The sequence below is a fragment of the Coffea arabica genome, chromosome 2e (genome assembly GCF_036785885.1).
Source record: "Coffea arabica cultivar ET-39 chromosome 2e, Coffea Arabica ET-39 HiFi, whole genome shotgun sequence".
Classification (NCBI taxonomy): domain Eukaryota; kingdom Viridiplantae; phylum Streptophyta; class Magnoliopsida; order Gentianales; family Rubiaceae; genus Coffea; species Coffea arabica.
In genome coordinates, this window is record NC_092313.1 from 39,406,622 (window position 1) to 39,425,361 (window position 18,740).

An 18,740-nucleotide genomic window follows, 5' to 3' on the forward strand; every position below is an offset into this window, starting at 1 on the left:
CGCACCAATTGACCACCACTTTCTTACCATACAAGTTTATTGATATTTGAGCAAAATATCCTCTTAATTGTCAGCTTGTTTGACCGAAAATTAGAGGCTAGAAATAGCAAGGAAAGAAAGAGAAAAATGAAAGGTGGAGGTGGCGACACTTGTCGCCATCCTAGAGTTTCTTGGCCAAGTGAGTAACTAACCTTCTTAAACCAATTTTCTGCACTTTCCCTTCATTATTTCTGCTCCATAGCTGACCAAAGAGAGAGAGAAAAGAGAGAACAAGAACAACTTTCTTCTTCTTGAATCTGAGCAATCCAAGTGACAAATCAAATTTCCAAACCGGTTAAAGTGCTAATTGTGAGTTGGGAAGCTAGAGGAACTAGAAATTTTCAAAGGAAATGGAGTATCACTCTTCCAATCTTTGTTTTTGAGGTACTAAATCTGATCATGGTCCTTGATCTTTTAAATCTTGCTTTAAGATGTTATTTAGCTTAAGTTTTGGCTTGATTTCAAGATGTGCAAGTAGTTGTGATGATTATTGGATGAGATATGCAAGTTAGGGTTTAATAATTTTCTGCCTAAACTTGTTATATAGTTAGTATATGTTGTATATAAGGTTATATAAGGGGCTTTGGTAGTGATTGGAACAAGAAATTTGAGAAAGTTTCATTGAAGACCAAAAATTCCAGAATCTGGAAAATTTGTTCCCCTTTCTGTCCGGTTTTGTAGCCCTATGTTAGAGGCCGAATTGGCCTTGGCTTAAAACATGAAAGTTGTAGGGAATGAAATTTTATAGGTGCCTGAAACATTTCAGGTCAATCGGAGTAGCGTATCATGAGAAAAGTCAAAATTACCCTTGCTATCCTGTTTCTACCCGAACCTGAGAACTGCAACTGTAATTGGTTATTTTGGGTTGGAATGCTTCGGATTTGATTGTTTAGGTCTTCTGATGAAATGTATCCCTGTATCTTAGCTTTCGGATGGCTTTGGAATTACTTGATTTGGACTTCGATAGCCTGATTTATGATGTTTCCGCTAGAATGCATTCTGTGAATCTGTTTTTGTGATTCGGGTGTAATATTTTGCATTTTTGATCTAGTTACCCTCGAAACTAGACTGAGTAGCCTTCTTCAATATTGTAGCCTCTTATGTCCTGAATATATCTACAAAAATTTCCGGTCAAACGGATCTGTGTAGCTCGAGTTATAACCAAAACACTCGCACCTGTTTTGTACCCTGAAATTGTGTACGTTTTGAATTTCAGCCTCTGTCCGTGCATTTTTCCGTTTTGATCCCATACGATCTGGGTGTCAACTCTTTCATAAGAAATGTAGATCTTGGTTTTGGCTTCGAAACGATATGAAGTACGTCGAAATCCGAGTTCCGTAGCTCCTGTTATGACCAAAACAAAATCGATCGTCAGAACTGCCTTGAATCTGGACAGTTCTGACAGGTACTTTGGCACTCAATTTTCGTTCTGTTCTGAGTGGATTCAGGTCTTGACCAAAACATCAAAGTTTTAGCCTTATGTCTCAGCTTTCTAATGCCTTTGGAATTTCCTGATTTGGATTTGTGAGCTGGGAGTTATGGTCCAGCAAACATACCCTGTTCGTTACTCTAGAGTGCGAATTCCTGGAACGGTTTTCTGTACTTTCGACCTATTTCTGTTCAGATCCGGATTTAGGTGTCTTCATGAAAATTGTAGCCCTTCCTCTTAGCTTCGTAAAGGTACCTCATGTACCTTGATCCGACATTCCTAGACTAACTTTTGATCAAAACGGTTTGAGAAGGCAGATTTGACCATTTCCGTTTGCCGTTCCGCGCGGGCGCGTGCACCCGTTTTGCCGTTTCCGCACTTGCATGTGCCGATTTTGCCGTTTTGCTTGTTTTAAGTATGTTAGTAGCCGTTTGTGATATATTGTGACACAATCTTCAATTTCAGACGTTGGTGAGCTAGGTGGAGCCGGTGGGGCCTACTAGCTACTCCTCGCGGCACAAATTTCGTACTTTTGCTCTTTTGTTCGTTGTGTAAGTATTCAGGCCACTCTTATGTGTTAGTTGCTTATGTGTTTTGATATGTATGAAATGGGTACCTAGGCGAGGGTGTACTTTATCACACTCGACCTAAACCCTAATTTACGCACACATTTGTATATGGCATATGTATATGAATCATTTTGGAACTAAACCCCTTGAGCTTGTGGCTCGGGGTGACTTTTGAATAATTTTGTGAAGTTTGTGAGTTTGGGGTTGATCTTCCGACCGAGATGGACTATTCGAGCCGGTTAGGGCTTGGTCGAAGTTAGTCCAACCTGGTTTGAGGTCACCAAGTTTGTGAATCCGGTTCACCGATTATGTGGACCAAGTTTGTGACCCGAGCTTGTGACTCAAGCTCAAGTTTGTGATTTCATTCGCCCGGGCAAGTTTGTGAGGTGACTGGCCTGTGAGGGTGATAAGGTGTTCGGTGGGTGTACAAGTGAAGTTTCTACGGACCTTATTTATGGTCGACGGAGTGTCGATAGGAGATCACGCATGGCAAATGACTTGGCTTTGGAGCCACCTGTATCCTTACTATGTGATGTTACTTTTCTGCTTTTGCTTTACCCTTACTGTGCAATTGTTGTTACGTGAGATTTAAGCTTTTGCCCCTGTTTACTTACTAAGCATATAGCTTACCCCTTTCCTTTTGTTTTCCTTAGCAGGGGCCGACGCGGGGACTTTTGACACATACACTAGTATAGTTAGGTTTGATTGTAACAGTCAGACAGTTAGGATGTTTGTTTTTGTTTTGGTGGTTTGTATAAGAACCCTCCATATGGTCTACCTTCTGCTGGTCGTTATTCTAATGTATTAGAGTGGTTTGACTCGATACTTTTGAAGGTGTAAATAGAACTCTTTTGGCGTTAGATATCTTGTGAATAGTATGCTTGTAGGTTTATTGAATTTTATTGTTTTAAAATTTTGAATCCCGGCGAGAGCTGGGCAGGCGGCCCGCCGAACCCTTTGGTTCGCCTTAAGGGGAGGTGGGGCTGTCACAGGTGGTATCAGAGCTTAGGCTTCAGATCTCTGTAGTGTATCCTAGGCTTGAAGTTTAGGATGCCGGACTGTGGGATTCGATTTGACTTGAAAGTTAAGCGATTAAGGGATAAAACCTATAGCTGCTTTGCGTGGTCTCTGCGCGGAGTGACCCTGGACTAAGTGGTGAATAAGTATGAGGGACTAAGTGCCCGTTCGAGCATAAGCTATGAATTGCGAATGTTATGGGCCTTTAATCTTTTCCGTGGTATTTGAGGATCATAGATAGGTACGTCGGGTAGGAATTTCGATTGTAGATGTTTTACTCTTGGGACTGGCCAGCTCGAGACGTGAATCGTCTTATTTCGGATTCTTGTGCCTGAGTACTCCAAAGTTGAAGTGGTATTAAGTACCTGAGACTTGTACTTTGGGGAAACATGAACAGGCTTTGTTCGACTGGAAAGAGTATAAGAGGTCAATGGACATCTAGTTTGAATGATAAGTGACGTGAGAGACCGGACGAGGTTATTTAACTGGGACTGGGATGATATCGCCCTTACTTTTGATTTGCTTTTATCCCGTTATGACATGACATTAGTTTGAGTATTTGTGCATATGATTATTTGTCTAATTTGACATGTACGGGTGTATTTGATTATCTGCCTTCTTGATATATGGTGTATTATGTGTGTATATGTCTTTTGTGTAATTGGTGTGCTAGAATTCGATTGCTTTTGTCGCTTTACTGCATTCATTCATTAAAATACTCTTTTGAAAAAAAAAATAAAATAAAATAAAATTTCGAGGACGAAATTTCTTTAAGGGGGAGAGAGTGTGAGGACCCGCAAATTTCTTATGTTTTTCCTCAAAAATGCCTTTTATTTGAAAATTATTATTTATTAAAGCCTCCTACCCAATTATTCCACAATAAGTGCAGATAAACCTAGAAAGTAGGGTTTCACTCTTCGTTTTCAAGACTGGAGCAAAATTAGGGTTTTCGCAATTTTCCGCCGGATGAATTTTCGGTATGGAGCAAGGATCAAATTTGGTGATTAAAAGTGACTTTTAAGTGGGAAATAATATGTGATTAGGAGCAATGATATAAAGTTAGTGAATGGGAAGTAAAAACCCTAGTACGTGTGTTTTTAAGAAAAACGGCGCGAACCGGCGGGTCCCGCGCACTACCGCTTGAACGCACCAATTGACCACCACTTTCTTACCATACAAGTTTATTGATATTTGAGCAAAATATCCTCTTAATTGTCAGCTTGTTTGACCGAAAATTAGAGGCTAGAAATAGCAAGGAAAGAAAGAGAAAAATGAAAGGTGGAGGTGGCGACACTTGTCGCCATCCTAGAGTTTCTTGGCCAAGTGAGTAACTAACCTTCTTAAACCAATTTTCTGCACTTTCCCTTCATTATTTCTGCTCCATAGCTGACCAAAGAGAGAGAGAAAAGAGAGAACAAGAACAACTTTCTTCTTCTTGAATCTGAGCAATCCAAGTGACAAATCAAATTTCCAAACCGGTTAAAGTGCTAATTGTGAGTTGGGAAGCTAGAGGAACTAGAAATTTTCAAAGGAAATGGAGTATCACTCTTCCAATCTTTGTTTTTGAGGTACTAAATCTGATCATGGTCCTTGATCTTTTAAATCTTGCTTTAAGATGTTATTTAGCTTAAGTTTTGGCTTGATTTCAAGATGTGCAAGTAGTTGTGATGATTATTGGATGAGATATGCAAGTTAGGGTTTAATAATTTTCTGCCTAAACTTGTTGTATAGTTAGTATATGTTGTATATAAGGTTATATAAGGGGCTTTGGTAGTGATTGGAACAAGAAATTTGAGAAAGTTTCATTGAAGACCAAAAATTCCAGAATCTGGAAAATTTGTTCCCCTTTCTGTCCGGTTTTGTAGCCCTATGTTAGAGGCCGAATTGGCCTTGGCTTAAAACATGAAAGTTGTAGGGAATGAAATTTTATAGGTGCCTGAAACATTTCAGGTCAATCGGAGTAGCGTATCATGAGAAAAGTCGAAATTACCCTTGCTGTCCTGTTTCTACCCGAACCTGAGAACTGCAACTGTAATTGGTTATTTTGGGTTGGAATGCTTAGGATTTGATTGTTTAGGTCTTCTGATGAAATGTATCCCTGTATCTTAGCTTTCGGATGGCTTTGGAATTACTTGATTTGGACTTCGATAGCCTGATTTATGATGTTTCCGCTAGAATGCATTCTGTGAATCTGTTTTTGTGATTCGGGTGTAGTATTTTGCATTTTTGATCTAGTTACCCTCGAAACTAGACTGAGTAGCCTTCTTCAATATTGTAGCCTCTTATGTCCTGAATATATCTACAAAAATTTCCGGTCAAACGGATCTGTGTAGCTCGAGTTATAACCAAAACACTCGCACCTGTTTTGTACCCTGAAATTGTGTACGTTTTGAATTTCAGCCTCTGTCCGTGCATTTTTCCGTTTTGATCCCATACGATCTGGGTGTCAACTCTTTCATAAGAAATGTAGATCTTGGTTTTGGCTTCGAAACGATATGAAGTACGTCGAAATCCGAGTTCCGTAGCTCCTGTTATGACCAAAACAAAATCGATCGTCAGAACTGCCTTGAATCTGGACAGTTCTGACAGGTACTTTGGCACTCAATTTTCGTTCTGTTCTGAGTGGATTCAGGTCTTGACCAAAACATCAAAGTTTTAGCCTTATGTCTCAGCTTTCTAATGCCTTTGGAATTTCCTGATTTGGATTTGTGAGCTGGGAGTTATGGTCCAGCAAACATACCCTGTTCGTTACTCTAGAGTGCGAATTCCTGGAACGGTTTTCTGTACTTTCGGCCTATTTCTGTTCAGATCCGGATTTAGGTGTCTTCATGAAAATTGTAGCCCTTCCTCTTAGCTTCGTAAAGGTACCTCATGTACCTTGATCCGACATTCCTAGGCTAACTTTTGATCAAAACGGTTTGAGAAGGCAGATTTGACCATTTCCGTTTGCCGTTCCGCGCGGGCGCGTGCACCCGTTTTGCCGTTTCCGCACTTGCATGTGCCGATTTTGCCGTTTTGCTTGTTTTAAGTATGTTAGTAGCCGTTTGTGATATATTGTGACACAATCTTCAATTTCAGACGTTGGTGAGCTAGGTGGAGCCGGTGGGGCCTACTAGCTACTCCTCGCGGCACAAATTTCGTACTTTTGCTCTTTTGTTCGTTGTGTAAGTATTCAGGCCACTCTTATGTGTTAGTTGCTTATGTGTTTTGATATGTATGAAATGGGTACCTAGGCGAGGGTGTACTTTATCACACTCGACCTAAACCCTAATTTACGCACACATTTGTATATGGCATATGTATATGAATCATTTTGGAACTAAACCCCTTGAGCTTGTGGCTCGGGGTGACTTTTGAATAATTTTGTGAAGTTTGTGAGTTTGGGGTTGATCTTCCGACCGAGATGGACTATTCGAGCCGGTTAGGGCTTGGTCGAAGTTAGTCCAACCTGGTTTGAGGTCACCAAGTTTGTGAATCCGGTTCACCGATTATGTGGACCAAGTTTGTGACCCGAGCTTGTGACTCAAGCTCAAGTTTGTGATTTCGTTCGCCCGGGCAAGTTTGTGAGGTGACTGGCCAGTGAGGGTGATAAGGTGTTCGGTGGGTGTACAAGTGAAGTTTCTACGGACCTTATTTATGGTCGACGGAGTGTCGACAGGAGATCACGCATGGCAAATGACTTGGCTTTGGAGCCACCTGTATCCTTACTATGTGATGTTACTTTTCTGCTTTTGCTTTACCCTTACTGTGCAATTGTTGTTACGTGAGATTTAAGCTTTTGCCCCTGTTTACTTACTAAGCATATATCTTACCCCTTTTCTTTTGTTTTCCTTAGCAGGGGCCGACGCGGGGACTTTTGACACATACACTAGTATAGTTAGATTTGATTGTAACAGTCAGACAGTTAGGATGTTTGTTTTTGTTTTGGTGGTTTGTATAAGAACCCTCCATATGGTCTACCTTCTGCTGGTCGTTATTCTAATGTATTAGAGTGGTTTGACTCGATACTTTTGAAGGTGTAAATAGAACTCTTTTGGCGTTAGATATCTTATGAATAGTATGCTTGTAGGTTTATTGAATTTTATTGTTTTAAAATTTTGAGTCCCGACGAGAGCTGGGCAGGCGGCCCGCCGAACCCTTTGGTTCGCCTTAGGGGGAGGTGGGGCTGTCACATTTTGGATTGTTATATGACTGCATGCCTATATTCTGTGATAATACTAGTGCTATCAATTTGACCAAAAATCCAATTCAGCATTCTAGGACAAAACATATAGATATAAAACACCACTTTATTCGCGATCTTGTTCAAAAAGGTGAAGTTTGTGTGAATTATGTTTGTTCTAAAGATCAAATTGCTGATATTTTTACAAAAACTTTGTCATTGGATCAATTCATTCATCTAAAATCAAAATTAGGAATAATCGAAAAATCATCTTAAAAATTTTTCAAAGCCTTCGGACCTCCGAAAGCAGATGAGCGGACGTCCGATAATGTTCTTCAGCTATTTTCCCAGAAAGCACCTGTTCGGACGAAACTGTCGGACGCACGACTTCGTTCGGCCGTCCGACAGTGCAACGGTACACTTTTTACAGTAACTTCCCTCCTCATTTGCTTCAGACCTTTCTTCTTCTCTTCTCTTTCAGACGAAAACTGTCTCACCTTTCACTATCAATTCATACTTTTCTGAAGCACCTAGTCCAAAATTGACTCAACAAAAAATTTTCCTGATCATTGCTAGTTCATCTTCCTGATTTTTCCACCAAAAATCATCACATTTCGACAGTTCCCAAATTTTCCTCAAAACCCTATTTTCCCATAACCACTCTGATCAATCATCTTAAAGGCTCGTTTACTCCAAAATTCTTGTGAGATTCGCTCCCATACTATTGTGTGCATCATTAACATCATACATCTCACACATTTCACACAATGGTGAATCTAAGAGGAGGAAAAGTGCCTGCCGGACGCAAACACACACTCAGGGATGAGGATGCTGATTCTCCTAGGGCCAAAAGATCCTCCAAACGTTTCAAAAAGGGATCAGTAAATGCTCAAACTTCACAGCCTTCTGCTCAGCCTGAATCCGGACAAGGGACTACATCTCAACCGCCCTCCCAATCAACCACTGTCTCCCCATTCTTTGATGATGCTGCCAAAGAAAAACACTCCTGAATAACCCAAAAAGGTTTCATTCCTCAACGCACTATAAATCCCTCTGAATTTCGCAAGATAGGTTTAGAGTCCATTCTGCGTCTCTTTGAATTCCAGAAATGGTCACATATCATTTCCATGCCTAACGTTTATTACCCTGAAATGCTATATCAATTCTTTGCCAATTTTAGGAAAAGCACTGACCACACTGAAATTATGTCCAGGGTAAATGGGGTAGATTTAGTGTTTGATCCTGAGATTGTGAATACTGTTTTAAATACTGTTATTGAACCAGGATGCAAAAGTAAAATTGCCAATTTCTTTTCTTATGAAGAGCATCCCACTGTTGATAATCACTTTGACAGTGCTAAGATGTTGTCCTATTTTCAAAATAAATTTTCTGCCCCTGCTGATGCAAAACTAAATGACCTTGCTCCTGTGAATCTCATTGCTTTCTCAATCATTTCAAATTTGCTTGTGCCTACCGATGGCTATAGGACAGATGCCAATAAAATGGAGCTGTATCTTTTTTATTGTTTTCGAGAAAAAATTCGCATTGACTTTGGCTTTGTCATGTACAAGTTTTTACTTCGCTTTACCACTGATTCTAGTAGAAAATTGTCTTATGGAAAATTTCTTCAGAAGATTTTTGATTTTTTCAAAATACCCATCCTTGGTGTTTGTCCCAAAGAAACGTTTTCTTCTGCCTTTACTAAGACTTATTTTGAGCGTAAGAATCTTGTCTTTAGGGATAATTTGTGGGCTTATAAGGGGGCTATGTCTAATGAACCTAGATCTAAGGCTGCACATGATCCCCTTCACACTCCATCACTGACTTCTATTCATCCTAGGAAGACTGCCACTAAGGCATCTTCTTCTTCAAATTCTGAAGTGGTTGACCTCCTTCGAGATCTTAAACAACATGTTCTACTTCTTGAACATGGTCTCATGCTCACCATGTCATCCGAGCAACAAGCAGACTTCCTGGATAAAAAGAATCTTCTCTTTCCCCCACCTGTGGTTGAGGAAGTTCCTCATAGCAAAGAGCCGCGCTCTACTGATCCCAGTTCATCAGCTCCTATTCGCTCTATGAGTCCTGCTCCCATTGACCTCACCTCTACTCCCGTGACACCTCATGATCCTTCCACATCTGACAAAGGCAAGAAACCAGTTGGTGAAGATGCTGAAGATGATGAAGACACTGAGGAGGAGGATCTCTCTCAGTATCTGCTCACTCGAAGGACCCCTGGGTCCACTTAGTTTACCATTTAGGATCACTAGTCCTATTAGGATCATTTGCATTCTGTTTGACTGTTTTCTATTTGCTGGATATTAGATGGCTGCCTCGAATTTTTTTTGTTGTTTCTTTAATTCTGGTGCTTGTAATGTTCAAAACTGGATATGTGGATGTAATGTTATGAATGTTTAGTTCTTGTTATGAATGTTTAGTTCAAAAACTTTGTTATGAACGATCAGTTCTTGTTCATGTTACTGCCTTTTGACTTTTGTGATGACAAAAAAGGGGAGAATGGATATGGCTGGACAGTTGGTAAAATGTCTGGACAGTTGGACAGTTGAATTGACTGGACAGTTGGTAAAATGTCGGGGATAAACTATTTTAAATAAATCTGTGGATTAGCCAAGTGAGGGGGAGTTTTTCAGTTTTTGTTCTACGATTAACTAAGTAAGGGGGAGCTTTTGTCAAATGAGAAAGGGGGAGCCTATTTGTAATCATCAAATTTCATTTCAAACCATTGTTTTGTCATCATCAAAAAGGGGGAGAATGTTATTCTTGATTTTGATGATCACAAAGCACTTTGAAATGTTTATCTAATTCTCTTCAAATATAAGTGTTTTGCTTTTAAGAGAATCAGGTACAAAGGTGTCAAGGAAAGAAAATCAACCAAAAGAAGAAGCAAAAACAGGGCACTCATGTCGGACGTCCTAAAGGAAGCTGTCGGACGTCCGAAAGGATGAAGAACATCAAAAAGGAAACTCTGTCGGACGCTCGTAAGGAAGCATCGGACGTCCGAGAAATTTCGCAAAGTTTTGATGACTCTCTGACGACGTTCGGACGCAGATGCTGTCGGACGATAATATCCCATCGAACGTCCGAACGACAACTTGGCTGATTTTCGGACGATGAGATCGGACGGTGATTAATCTGTCGGACGTCCGACGGCCCCAACGGCTAGCTGACTCTTCATATGCCTACTATCCGTTGGAAGCATTATTGAAGCCCATTTTTGGTCCCCTTGAAATACAAACGATTCTGAACCAGTGAGGGATTTTTGCACACTTTGTTTACAAGATCTCAAGAGATATTTTAGTTAGAAAATAGTCTCCTAAGCAAGATTTGTTCTCCAAGTGGTGTGAATTTCTTGTAAGCACTTCTCTTGTGTTTGAAATTTTCAATAGTGTAGCTTTGTTGAGGGTTATCTGAGTGATAGTAAAACTTCCTAACTTGACTAAGTGAGGTTTGGGGCAAGGAGGAAGTGATCCCTCCATTGTACATTGAGTTGATTATTGTTCATCAAAGAGAAGGTGCTCATCCTTGTGATTGGTCTTAAAGTTTGAGGAAAGCTTGGTAGACAATCGGTTTGATACTCTATCTTATTCTTTTTGTTCAATAAAATTCTCATTGCTTATATATATTCTTAATTCTGATCAACATTGTTCTCTTCTTTAAATTTACTTGATTGATCACTGCTAGAAAAGAAGGTAAATTTTTTATTAAGGAAAAAGTGCATAAACTCAATTAAGTTTTTAATCAACCTAATTCACCCCCCTCTTAGGTTGTTTTTGGGCCTTACAGTCGCCGATGAAGTCTAACGACCAATTTTTCCTTAATTTATAGAGGACCAAGGTACGACCGTTAATCACCCCTAACCAGAAAATATTCCTAGGTACGACCGTAGGAATTAATTTTTCAATTGCATTAATAACTAGAAAACCTAACCCTAATAAATAATAACACGCTACGAGGGTTATTTTAATTAGATTACACATTCCCCTAATGTGTAAACACACCAGTTGCCACTAATATTAATCAATCAAACAATTACGGATTTAATTGACTAAATTGGCACGAGATTAATAAATCACATTGAACATCGGGCCCTTGACATCCAATTAATAAAATAATCCCATGAAAATTCAAGCAGACAACGTGCAAATATTAATAAATTGAGGAACGCGTGAAAACTAATTAGATCTCACAGATTTTTGGGACTGCGCCGTCGAATTGACCCTTGACTAGATGGAAGGCTTAGCCACGCCGCATAATTAAATCTCCACGCAAATTAATTGATTGCGAAGGTATTGTATTTTTTTTTTTTACTAGAAAGTAAGGAATAAAAGATGTCTTTTCCGTTGGGGAATATTGTCGAACAGTTGGCGTGTGTCTGACAAAGGGAAAGGAAAAGAAAAACTAAAACTAAAACTATCCTAAGAGCTAGTGTTCCCCCCGCCTATCCGTCTGTTCCCTTCTTAAAGCCAAAGATAACTAATGCTTTTCCTATCTTCCGTGGTCCCCACCATTTTGCCACAAGCAAGCCGAATTCTTCTTGTTTTTTTAGGCCTCCGTGCGTTACTTTCCTTTCTTTAGCCGAATGACTAGTGCTCCTTATCCCGTGGGCCCCCACCGAATTGAGAAGATGAATTACCAAGGATAGGCCCTGCCGAATTGACTCTTGTTTCCTATTGCTAGTAGGACTTCTCCGTACTGGTCTTCTCCTCATCAGCAAAAGGGTAGGAAATTAGTTTTTTGTTCCTTTCTTGTGGGCCGCGTTTGATAGAGCTTTTTAGAAATCTCCCATGTCTCAAGTAATATGCTCCAGAAAGTCCCTTCTTTTTGGTAATTTTCTGCTTCACTCCTGAAATTGATTCCAAATACCAAATATAAGTAAATATTACCAATTAAAACACTATTTGACAAGGACAAAAGGGGACATTAATAATAAAATTACTAACAAATGATACCCTATCATTAATTAAGAGAAGATACCTTTTGTATTGGCAGAGAAACATTTGAACTGATGTCCTCTTCAAGTGAACAGTCAAAAAGTGAGAAATAAGCCTTCCTTACAGCAACGAGATGATGAGGAAATGATGCACATGCAATCTCAACAATTACTTGGAATTCCCTGATTCCTTTCTTCCTTGATTTCAGAGCTTCATTTACAAGCCTTGCATCTCTTTCAGGTGGATCATATGTCCACAAGATCACAGCGTTCTGTCACCAATCACCACAAAAACTTGCACTTTTAGAGTTGAAAAGTTTACTGTGTGCAGTGTGCTTGAAAGCATCAAGTTCAAAGATATGCATGCTCCCCTTTTCTTTCTAAAGATCAAAGAGCAACTGCAGAATGACGTGTATTACACAAAATAAGGCAGTTCTATAACACTTTCAACTGGCCTTGATTTCGAAATATTGAACATGAAATGCGGGGTATCAGAGTTATCCCATTCTCAACAGAGACAGAGATAAGTATGGAGAATTTACAGAGAGCCTACTCAGTTGCCAAGGTAAGCAGGCTGATACTCTTATAATTCAACAGAACTTTACTACCATTGAATTTGTTTGTACATCAACATCCTTGCGATCACAAAAATAGTAGGAAACCAGTAGTAAAACCAACATCTAAGTCAGATAAGAAGACATTATAAAAAAAAAAAAGCATACATAAAAGTGAAATTGGATAGAATACAAATATTTGCATTTGAAATTTATTTATTTGCAGTTCTAGAAATATTGTGAAACTGAGTCCAAATGCAACACAACAAGAATGCCATTTTCAAGAGAGATTAAGTTGGAAATTGCATAAGCTGGAGAAACTAGAGAGAGCCCTTCCAAATTTACCCTAATTAGCAGTGTTCTGATACACTTATGGTTCAACGGATTACAAACTACAGTAGAAATCAAACTAATTATTACGCAAAGAAGTATTTTCAGGCAGTTTTGTTACCCTGAAATCACCAGACAATTCAGAAACGAGCTCATCAATTAGGGACTTGTTGTAAAGCTGCTGAAATGTTTCTCTGATGTTCTTCCTTTGGCTTGCATTTCTGCGTCCCAACACCTTTATTATTGCCTTCTCATCAGTCCCCCATCCTGAAAAATGAAATCCAACCAACCAAATCACCATTAACGTCAAACAATTACATTCGCAGATGAATGAGTACTACAATAATCAAAACCCAACCAAAAAAAAAAATTAGTTAACCACACAAAAATAGGAGGCATTTAAGGAAGAAGAATCAGCAAGAAAAAGGAGTAGATAGTAATTCTTGAAGAGTAAATTAAGAGAGAGACCTTGGAAGGCTTTCTTCAGTGTTTTACAGTCTTCAGCAGGAGATGGAACAATATCTGGTACTCTCAGTGTAGCCATTAGTTCTCTTCACTTGGAATCTGTCTCCTGTTTCTGTTTTGTTTTCTTGACGTTTTTTGTTTTCCTGTTTAATTAGTTTTCCCTCCCCTGCCTGAGAAATGGCTGGAAAAGTGGAGTTGAAATTTATTTGTTCCAGTGGACATTTTTGCCCTTGCTGCAGTTTTTATTCCTTTCCAACTCTTTTTTTAGCCATTTTTTTTTTATAAATTAGATTATCAACAGTGGTTTTTCACTTGTTTCTTGATCAGTTAAGTCTATGACATCATTTTCATTTAATTATATGATATCCTGACAGGAATTTTTATATAAATTAACTTTTCTCTTTCATTTTAAAAAATGATGATGTGACAACAAAGATGTAGCAAAGATTTTTGGAGCTATTGAAATTCTTGAACTGTTTAAACTATTTGCTTAGTAGGTTTGTCGCATGTTTGGAAATAATTAGATTTGGCATTAGAGTTTGAAATATTTGCTTGGTGGTGATGTTGTTGCAAATTTGGAAGAAAGTGTTAAAGAAACTAGTTTTCGTTTGTTTTTTTATAGAACAAGGGTAATTTAGGGTATTTGAGGAAAAATCTAGCTTGATGGACCTATTTTGTTACCTAAATAGTTAAGGCAAGGGAACTAGGTATAATTTTTAAAATTTGAGGGAGCTCTCTATAGTTGTTAGATACTTCATGGGAGGTTTGTGAAATTATCCCTTTCAAAAAAGTACCGCAATTTACTTCGACCCCTATCACAGATAAAAGTTGCATATAACAAAGTGGAAGAAATGCAAGAGATACTTGTTGCACCTCAAATACATGCAGATGCATTAAGTAGTGGAACTCACTTTCGATATGCCTCTGGAAATTGACTTAGACATGCAACACCTTGTTTCTTTAGATTATGCTACTTACCGTAAATATCAAATGGATGATACGGTACACTAATAGTGAACAAGAATACAGCGGAAAAAAAATCAGATGAGATACCAAATTACTTTGACGTAGTGACCTTTTTCTTTTTCTTTTTCTTTTTAAAAAAAAAACAATGTTTTTAAGGATGCTGAGAATTTCTTTAATTTATTCTTTTACTTTAGCTGAATTTTTAGTCTTTCCTGTTATATATCTGAGTTGATATAAAAGGATTTTAGTCTGCTCAATTTCAGATACACTTTGAAGGGAAAGAAACCAGCTGGTTGAAGCCAATAAGAAATCTGTGTTCCAAAAAGCCAGCATGGTTAGGCGATAAATAGAAGGAAATTTTTATTAAAGATTTCAACAATTAGAAAATAACTAGACTGAATTGGCAGAGTAAGAAATAAATATCCAGCATTTCGAATTTGTTAAAATCAAGTGTTCCATGATTGTGTGGTGTCCTAGGGCGTGAAAACGACTTAGCAATATACCTAGCACCTTCCTCATGCAAATTTCAATGAAATATCCATGGAAGATGGGCATTACTGAAGTAGTTAGGTCATCAATAACTCTTCCATTTCTACCAAACGAATCATATGACTCCCTTTTTTTTCATTAATTGCAAATCATACATTCATATTTTCTTAACCACTGAGCTTTGACTGATCAGTGATCATCAGAAAGGGACTAAGTCCCTCTTTGGGTTATAGGTCGGGGTTTTAAACTCCAATTGTTTTAAAAAAAAAAAATCTAAAGGAGGTGCTAGAGCATCGGCCCTTTGATCTAATCAAGTCTGTATATCTACTAACCTCTTACACAATTTTTTTAGACTTTTCCTTCCTTTAAAATAGAATAGATTATAGATCATAGGAATATTATCATTACAACAAAAAAAAAGCATTCATATTTGCTTAATCAAAATTTTTTTTTTTTTACTTATGTCACTTTTTATGATATGATTTTTGGGTTGGCATGCCTGACAACACTCGTGAAATAAGGCCTACCATGTTTAAAGCTCATGTAGTATTTATCCCATGAGTTGCACGTTCAAATCTTCTTTCTTGGACGGCAATTAATAGTGGGACATCATTCTATATAGTAAACAACTAAGTCGGCTTAATTAAGAACTGGTACGAAGTACCAACTACTCTTTTGTCGGTGCCCTCCTCCCTGATATTATAATGCGATGAAAAAATATCCTTACCAATTGCACGAGTTAAATTTCTACACACGAACAATTCTTCACTAATTTTTACAAGTAAATTTAAATAAAATAGTGTTTTTTTGCGGCCACATTATCACTTGTAATGTGAAACAGGATGCTAAACAAAGGCAAAGAAAACTAAAGTCGAAAATATGATATAACATGACATAAAACTTTAAGCAAATATAATCTTAAATTTTGAATTTACTACTTCTAGATTCTGTAAATTATTCAAGAAACTACACAAAATAATTAGTATAAATAGTGAGGATACCGTTCCTGCCAGATATTGAATTCTCACAAGTTAAGAGATGTTAAAATCCAAGAGGTTTGCACCTTAAAAGAAAATGATGAATTCAAGAATTAAAATATCAGTAAGTCAGGGTTTCTGTAATTGAATTTTTTTGGCAAGAAATAGACTGACATTTTAAATTAATTTGTTTAGGTGTACTTTTACCTTAGAGAGGGATTAAACAACTCACCACATCATTGAGCTTAGTTGTTGCATACTCTGTCCGGTTGCTTCATAAATCTGGGAAACACATGTTTCATACCAAATTGATTTCTTAATGGGGCACAGATCGAAGATGTTTCCTGAAGCATGTGTATCTTAACATGCTTCTTTTTTTCTTTCTACACAAAACAGGCTATGTGAATATTATTTTCCATAAAAAAACAAAAGAATTTAATATAAACTCATACTGAATCGATTAGATTTACACGTATAATATGTGAGGAATAGGATTTATCACTTAACATCAAATTTTAATTCTTGATTAGTTGTACAGAGTGGGTGGTGCAAGTCAATGCTGATAGTTGATTACATAATTCTTGGACAGCCATTAATAAGATCCAAATAAATCCTTTTCGAGCTATAATCTAGAACAATGACTAAAGCAAAAGACAGACACGAGGCATTGATATAGCAGGTCGACATGCATTCACATCTGCCTTTTCAATTCCAGGCTTGTCTCTCTTTTGTCGATATAACTTTTGGTTTGGCCTACCATGTTTAAGGTTGAACAACATAAATTAATATATCTACTGACTTACACAACCAACCCTTTTTTGTTGGATAGCTATTAATAGTGGGACATCATCTGAACTAGTAATGACTAGCTAAAGCTGCACCGGTGGGAACTGGGACATATCATTTGTTGTCGTTCTCTCCTGCGTGAATCATGTGTCTCAGGATTGGATCGATTTCTTTATTGCACGATTTGTCGAGGGTACTAGTTTAGGAGCAACCAGTGGGATTTGACTCAATTAGTAAGCAAAAATCACTTCTTTATAAAAAGTTATATGTTCAAATTTTACTATTGATGTGAAAACAATGTTGATGAGCGGCGTGTAAAAACTCTTTAAAGTGATTTATAGTTTCAGAACATGTTCTGACCCTTGATCGAATCTAAACACATTCGAACTTTTTTCAAGCAAAAAAATGATAAAATATTCATTTTAGATGTCTTTTTCTTCAACTAAACGGTAGTAATACACTCTATCTTCAGTAATAAAACCCAGTTTCATAGGATATATTTGTAATTTTGGCCTTCATGATGTCAGCAAAGGGGCCCAATTTTCTATCAAGGGAGGTCAGTGAAATTTTGAGAACCTCAGGGGTGCCAGTGAAAGTGTCAGAAACCTCAGGGGAGGTTTCTGAAATTATCCCTTTTTTTTTAAGTAAGCAAAATGCTAGGATTATTTGCTCAATTGATCTTGCAACGTGCAATGTTGGATCTACATTGTATAACAACCAAGAACTTAATAATTAGCATTAGGATGAAAACGTAAGCTGTCGAAGTAGATTTTTCCTTCTGTTCCAACCGGCACATTGGATAATTGGCATGGGAAGGCTAACCTACGTGTCACATACTCATGATCAACCTATGATATCGTTCACACGCTCTTGACTAACCTTATAATTTCTGTTAGATGGCCTTCACTGCTTAGCTGTAATGTGTGATCCACAGGTTTTCATAATTCAATGACCACATTTCTCTCGAGAGGACCAGGCATCGTAAATTCATGATAGTCACATCGGATGTGAACTTGGAAATATCTCTCTCTTGTTCTTATTGAGTGGTTGCCTAATCAATGGCCAGGGCAGTTTTCAACAGAGACGATGTTATTGGACTGAGAAATAATTTTAGAAACCTAACTTGAGGTTGAGGTTTATGACAATTTCAATGAGCTGCCTCAGGCTTGTAAATAATTACACCCAACTCGCCCTATTTGATAGTTTTAATAACCAAATATCAAAATAACATATTTGCCTTCACATAGCGAAGTTCAACGACTTACAAAAATACAACGAATGGGTGCTTAGCTTGTGAGGTGGTAGTAAGCAAATGAATAAGATCTAAAAGTTAATTGTGCGTTATGGATTTGAGTGTTAATTAACATGAATGCTTCTTTATTTTTTGCACAGCACGAGTTGATGCTACTGTGAATTTAGAATTTCAGATAACGTATTGTTCATTAATGAATCCACATAGCTGCCTCAGCACATGACACAACTGAAACAGAACAGCATAAGGCCAAATATGAAAGCGTTTTATTTTTCTTTCTTTTGAAAAAAAATATGAGAGCGTTTCAATTGCTTTCTTTAAGGGTTTGTTTGATTGGGTGTAAGAAAATATTTTCCAAAGAATATTTATTCAAAGAAAATAAATGCTTTCCTATTCGTCTTCGGTGTTTGGTTGACTAGTTTGTCCTCCTAGAAATTTAAGCCCGTTAGCTCTCGAATATCCAACCCACAGCAGCGCCTTGCATCCTAACATACGTTTTGCTTCGTCATGCCTACCACCAGCAAAGCTGCCTACCGTCCACGTTCTTTAACCCCTTGTCACCACAGCTGCAAAAAACTCCTCCTTGCCAGTCCCAGCACCATTCCTACCGCATCCCCACGGCGGAAGAAAATTGTCATCAATGGAGAAGTCTCATGAAACAAGAAGAAGTTTTTAAAAAATACCAATGGCTGGCAAATGGTATTGCAGAAATTAGGATTCATCAGATTAGTTCATCAATAAAGGAGTATCTTTT

General features: G+C 38.0%; 1 protein-coding gene across 1 annotated transcript in view; it reads right to left on the reverse strand.

The window, feature by feature from the left end:
• The window catches only part of LOC113732512 (annexin D3-like), a 44,409-nt gene extending 30,737 nt beyond the window's left edge, over positions 1 to 13,672 (reverse strand). Inside the window, exons 1-3 of the mRNA XM_027258336.2 lie at positions 13,520 to 13,672; positions 13,173 to 13,318; positions 12,212 to 12,439 (exon numbers count right to left, since the gene is read on the reverse strand). Of these exons, the coding sequence (XP_027114137.1) occupies positions 12,212 to 12,439; positions 13,173 to 13,318; positions 13,520 to 13,595 (450 nt within the window). The 5' untranslated portion in view covers positions 13,596 to 13,672. The remainder of the gene's footprint in view (positions 1 to 12,211; positions 12,440 to 13,172; positions 13,319 to 13,519) is intronic.
• Between the last annotated feature and the right edge of the window lie 5,068 nt (positions 13,673 to 18,740).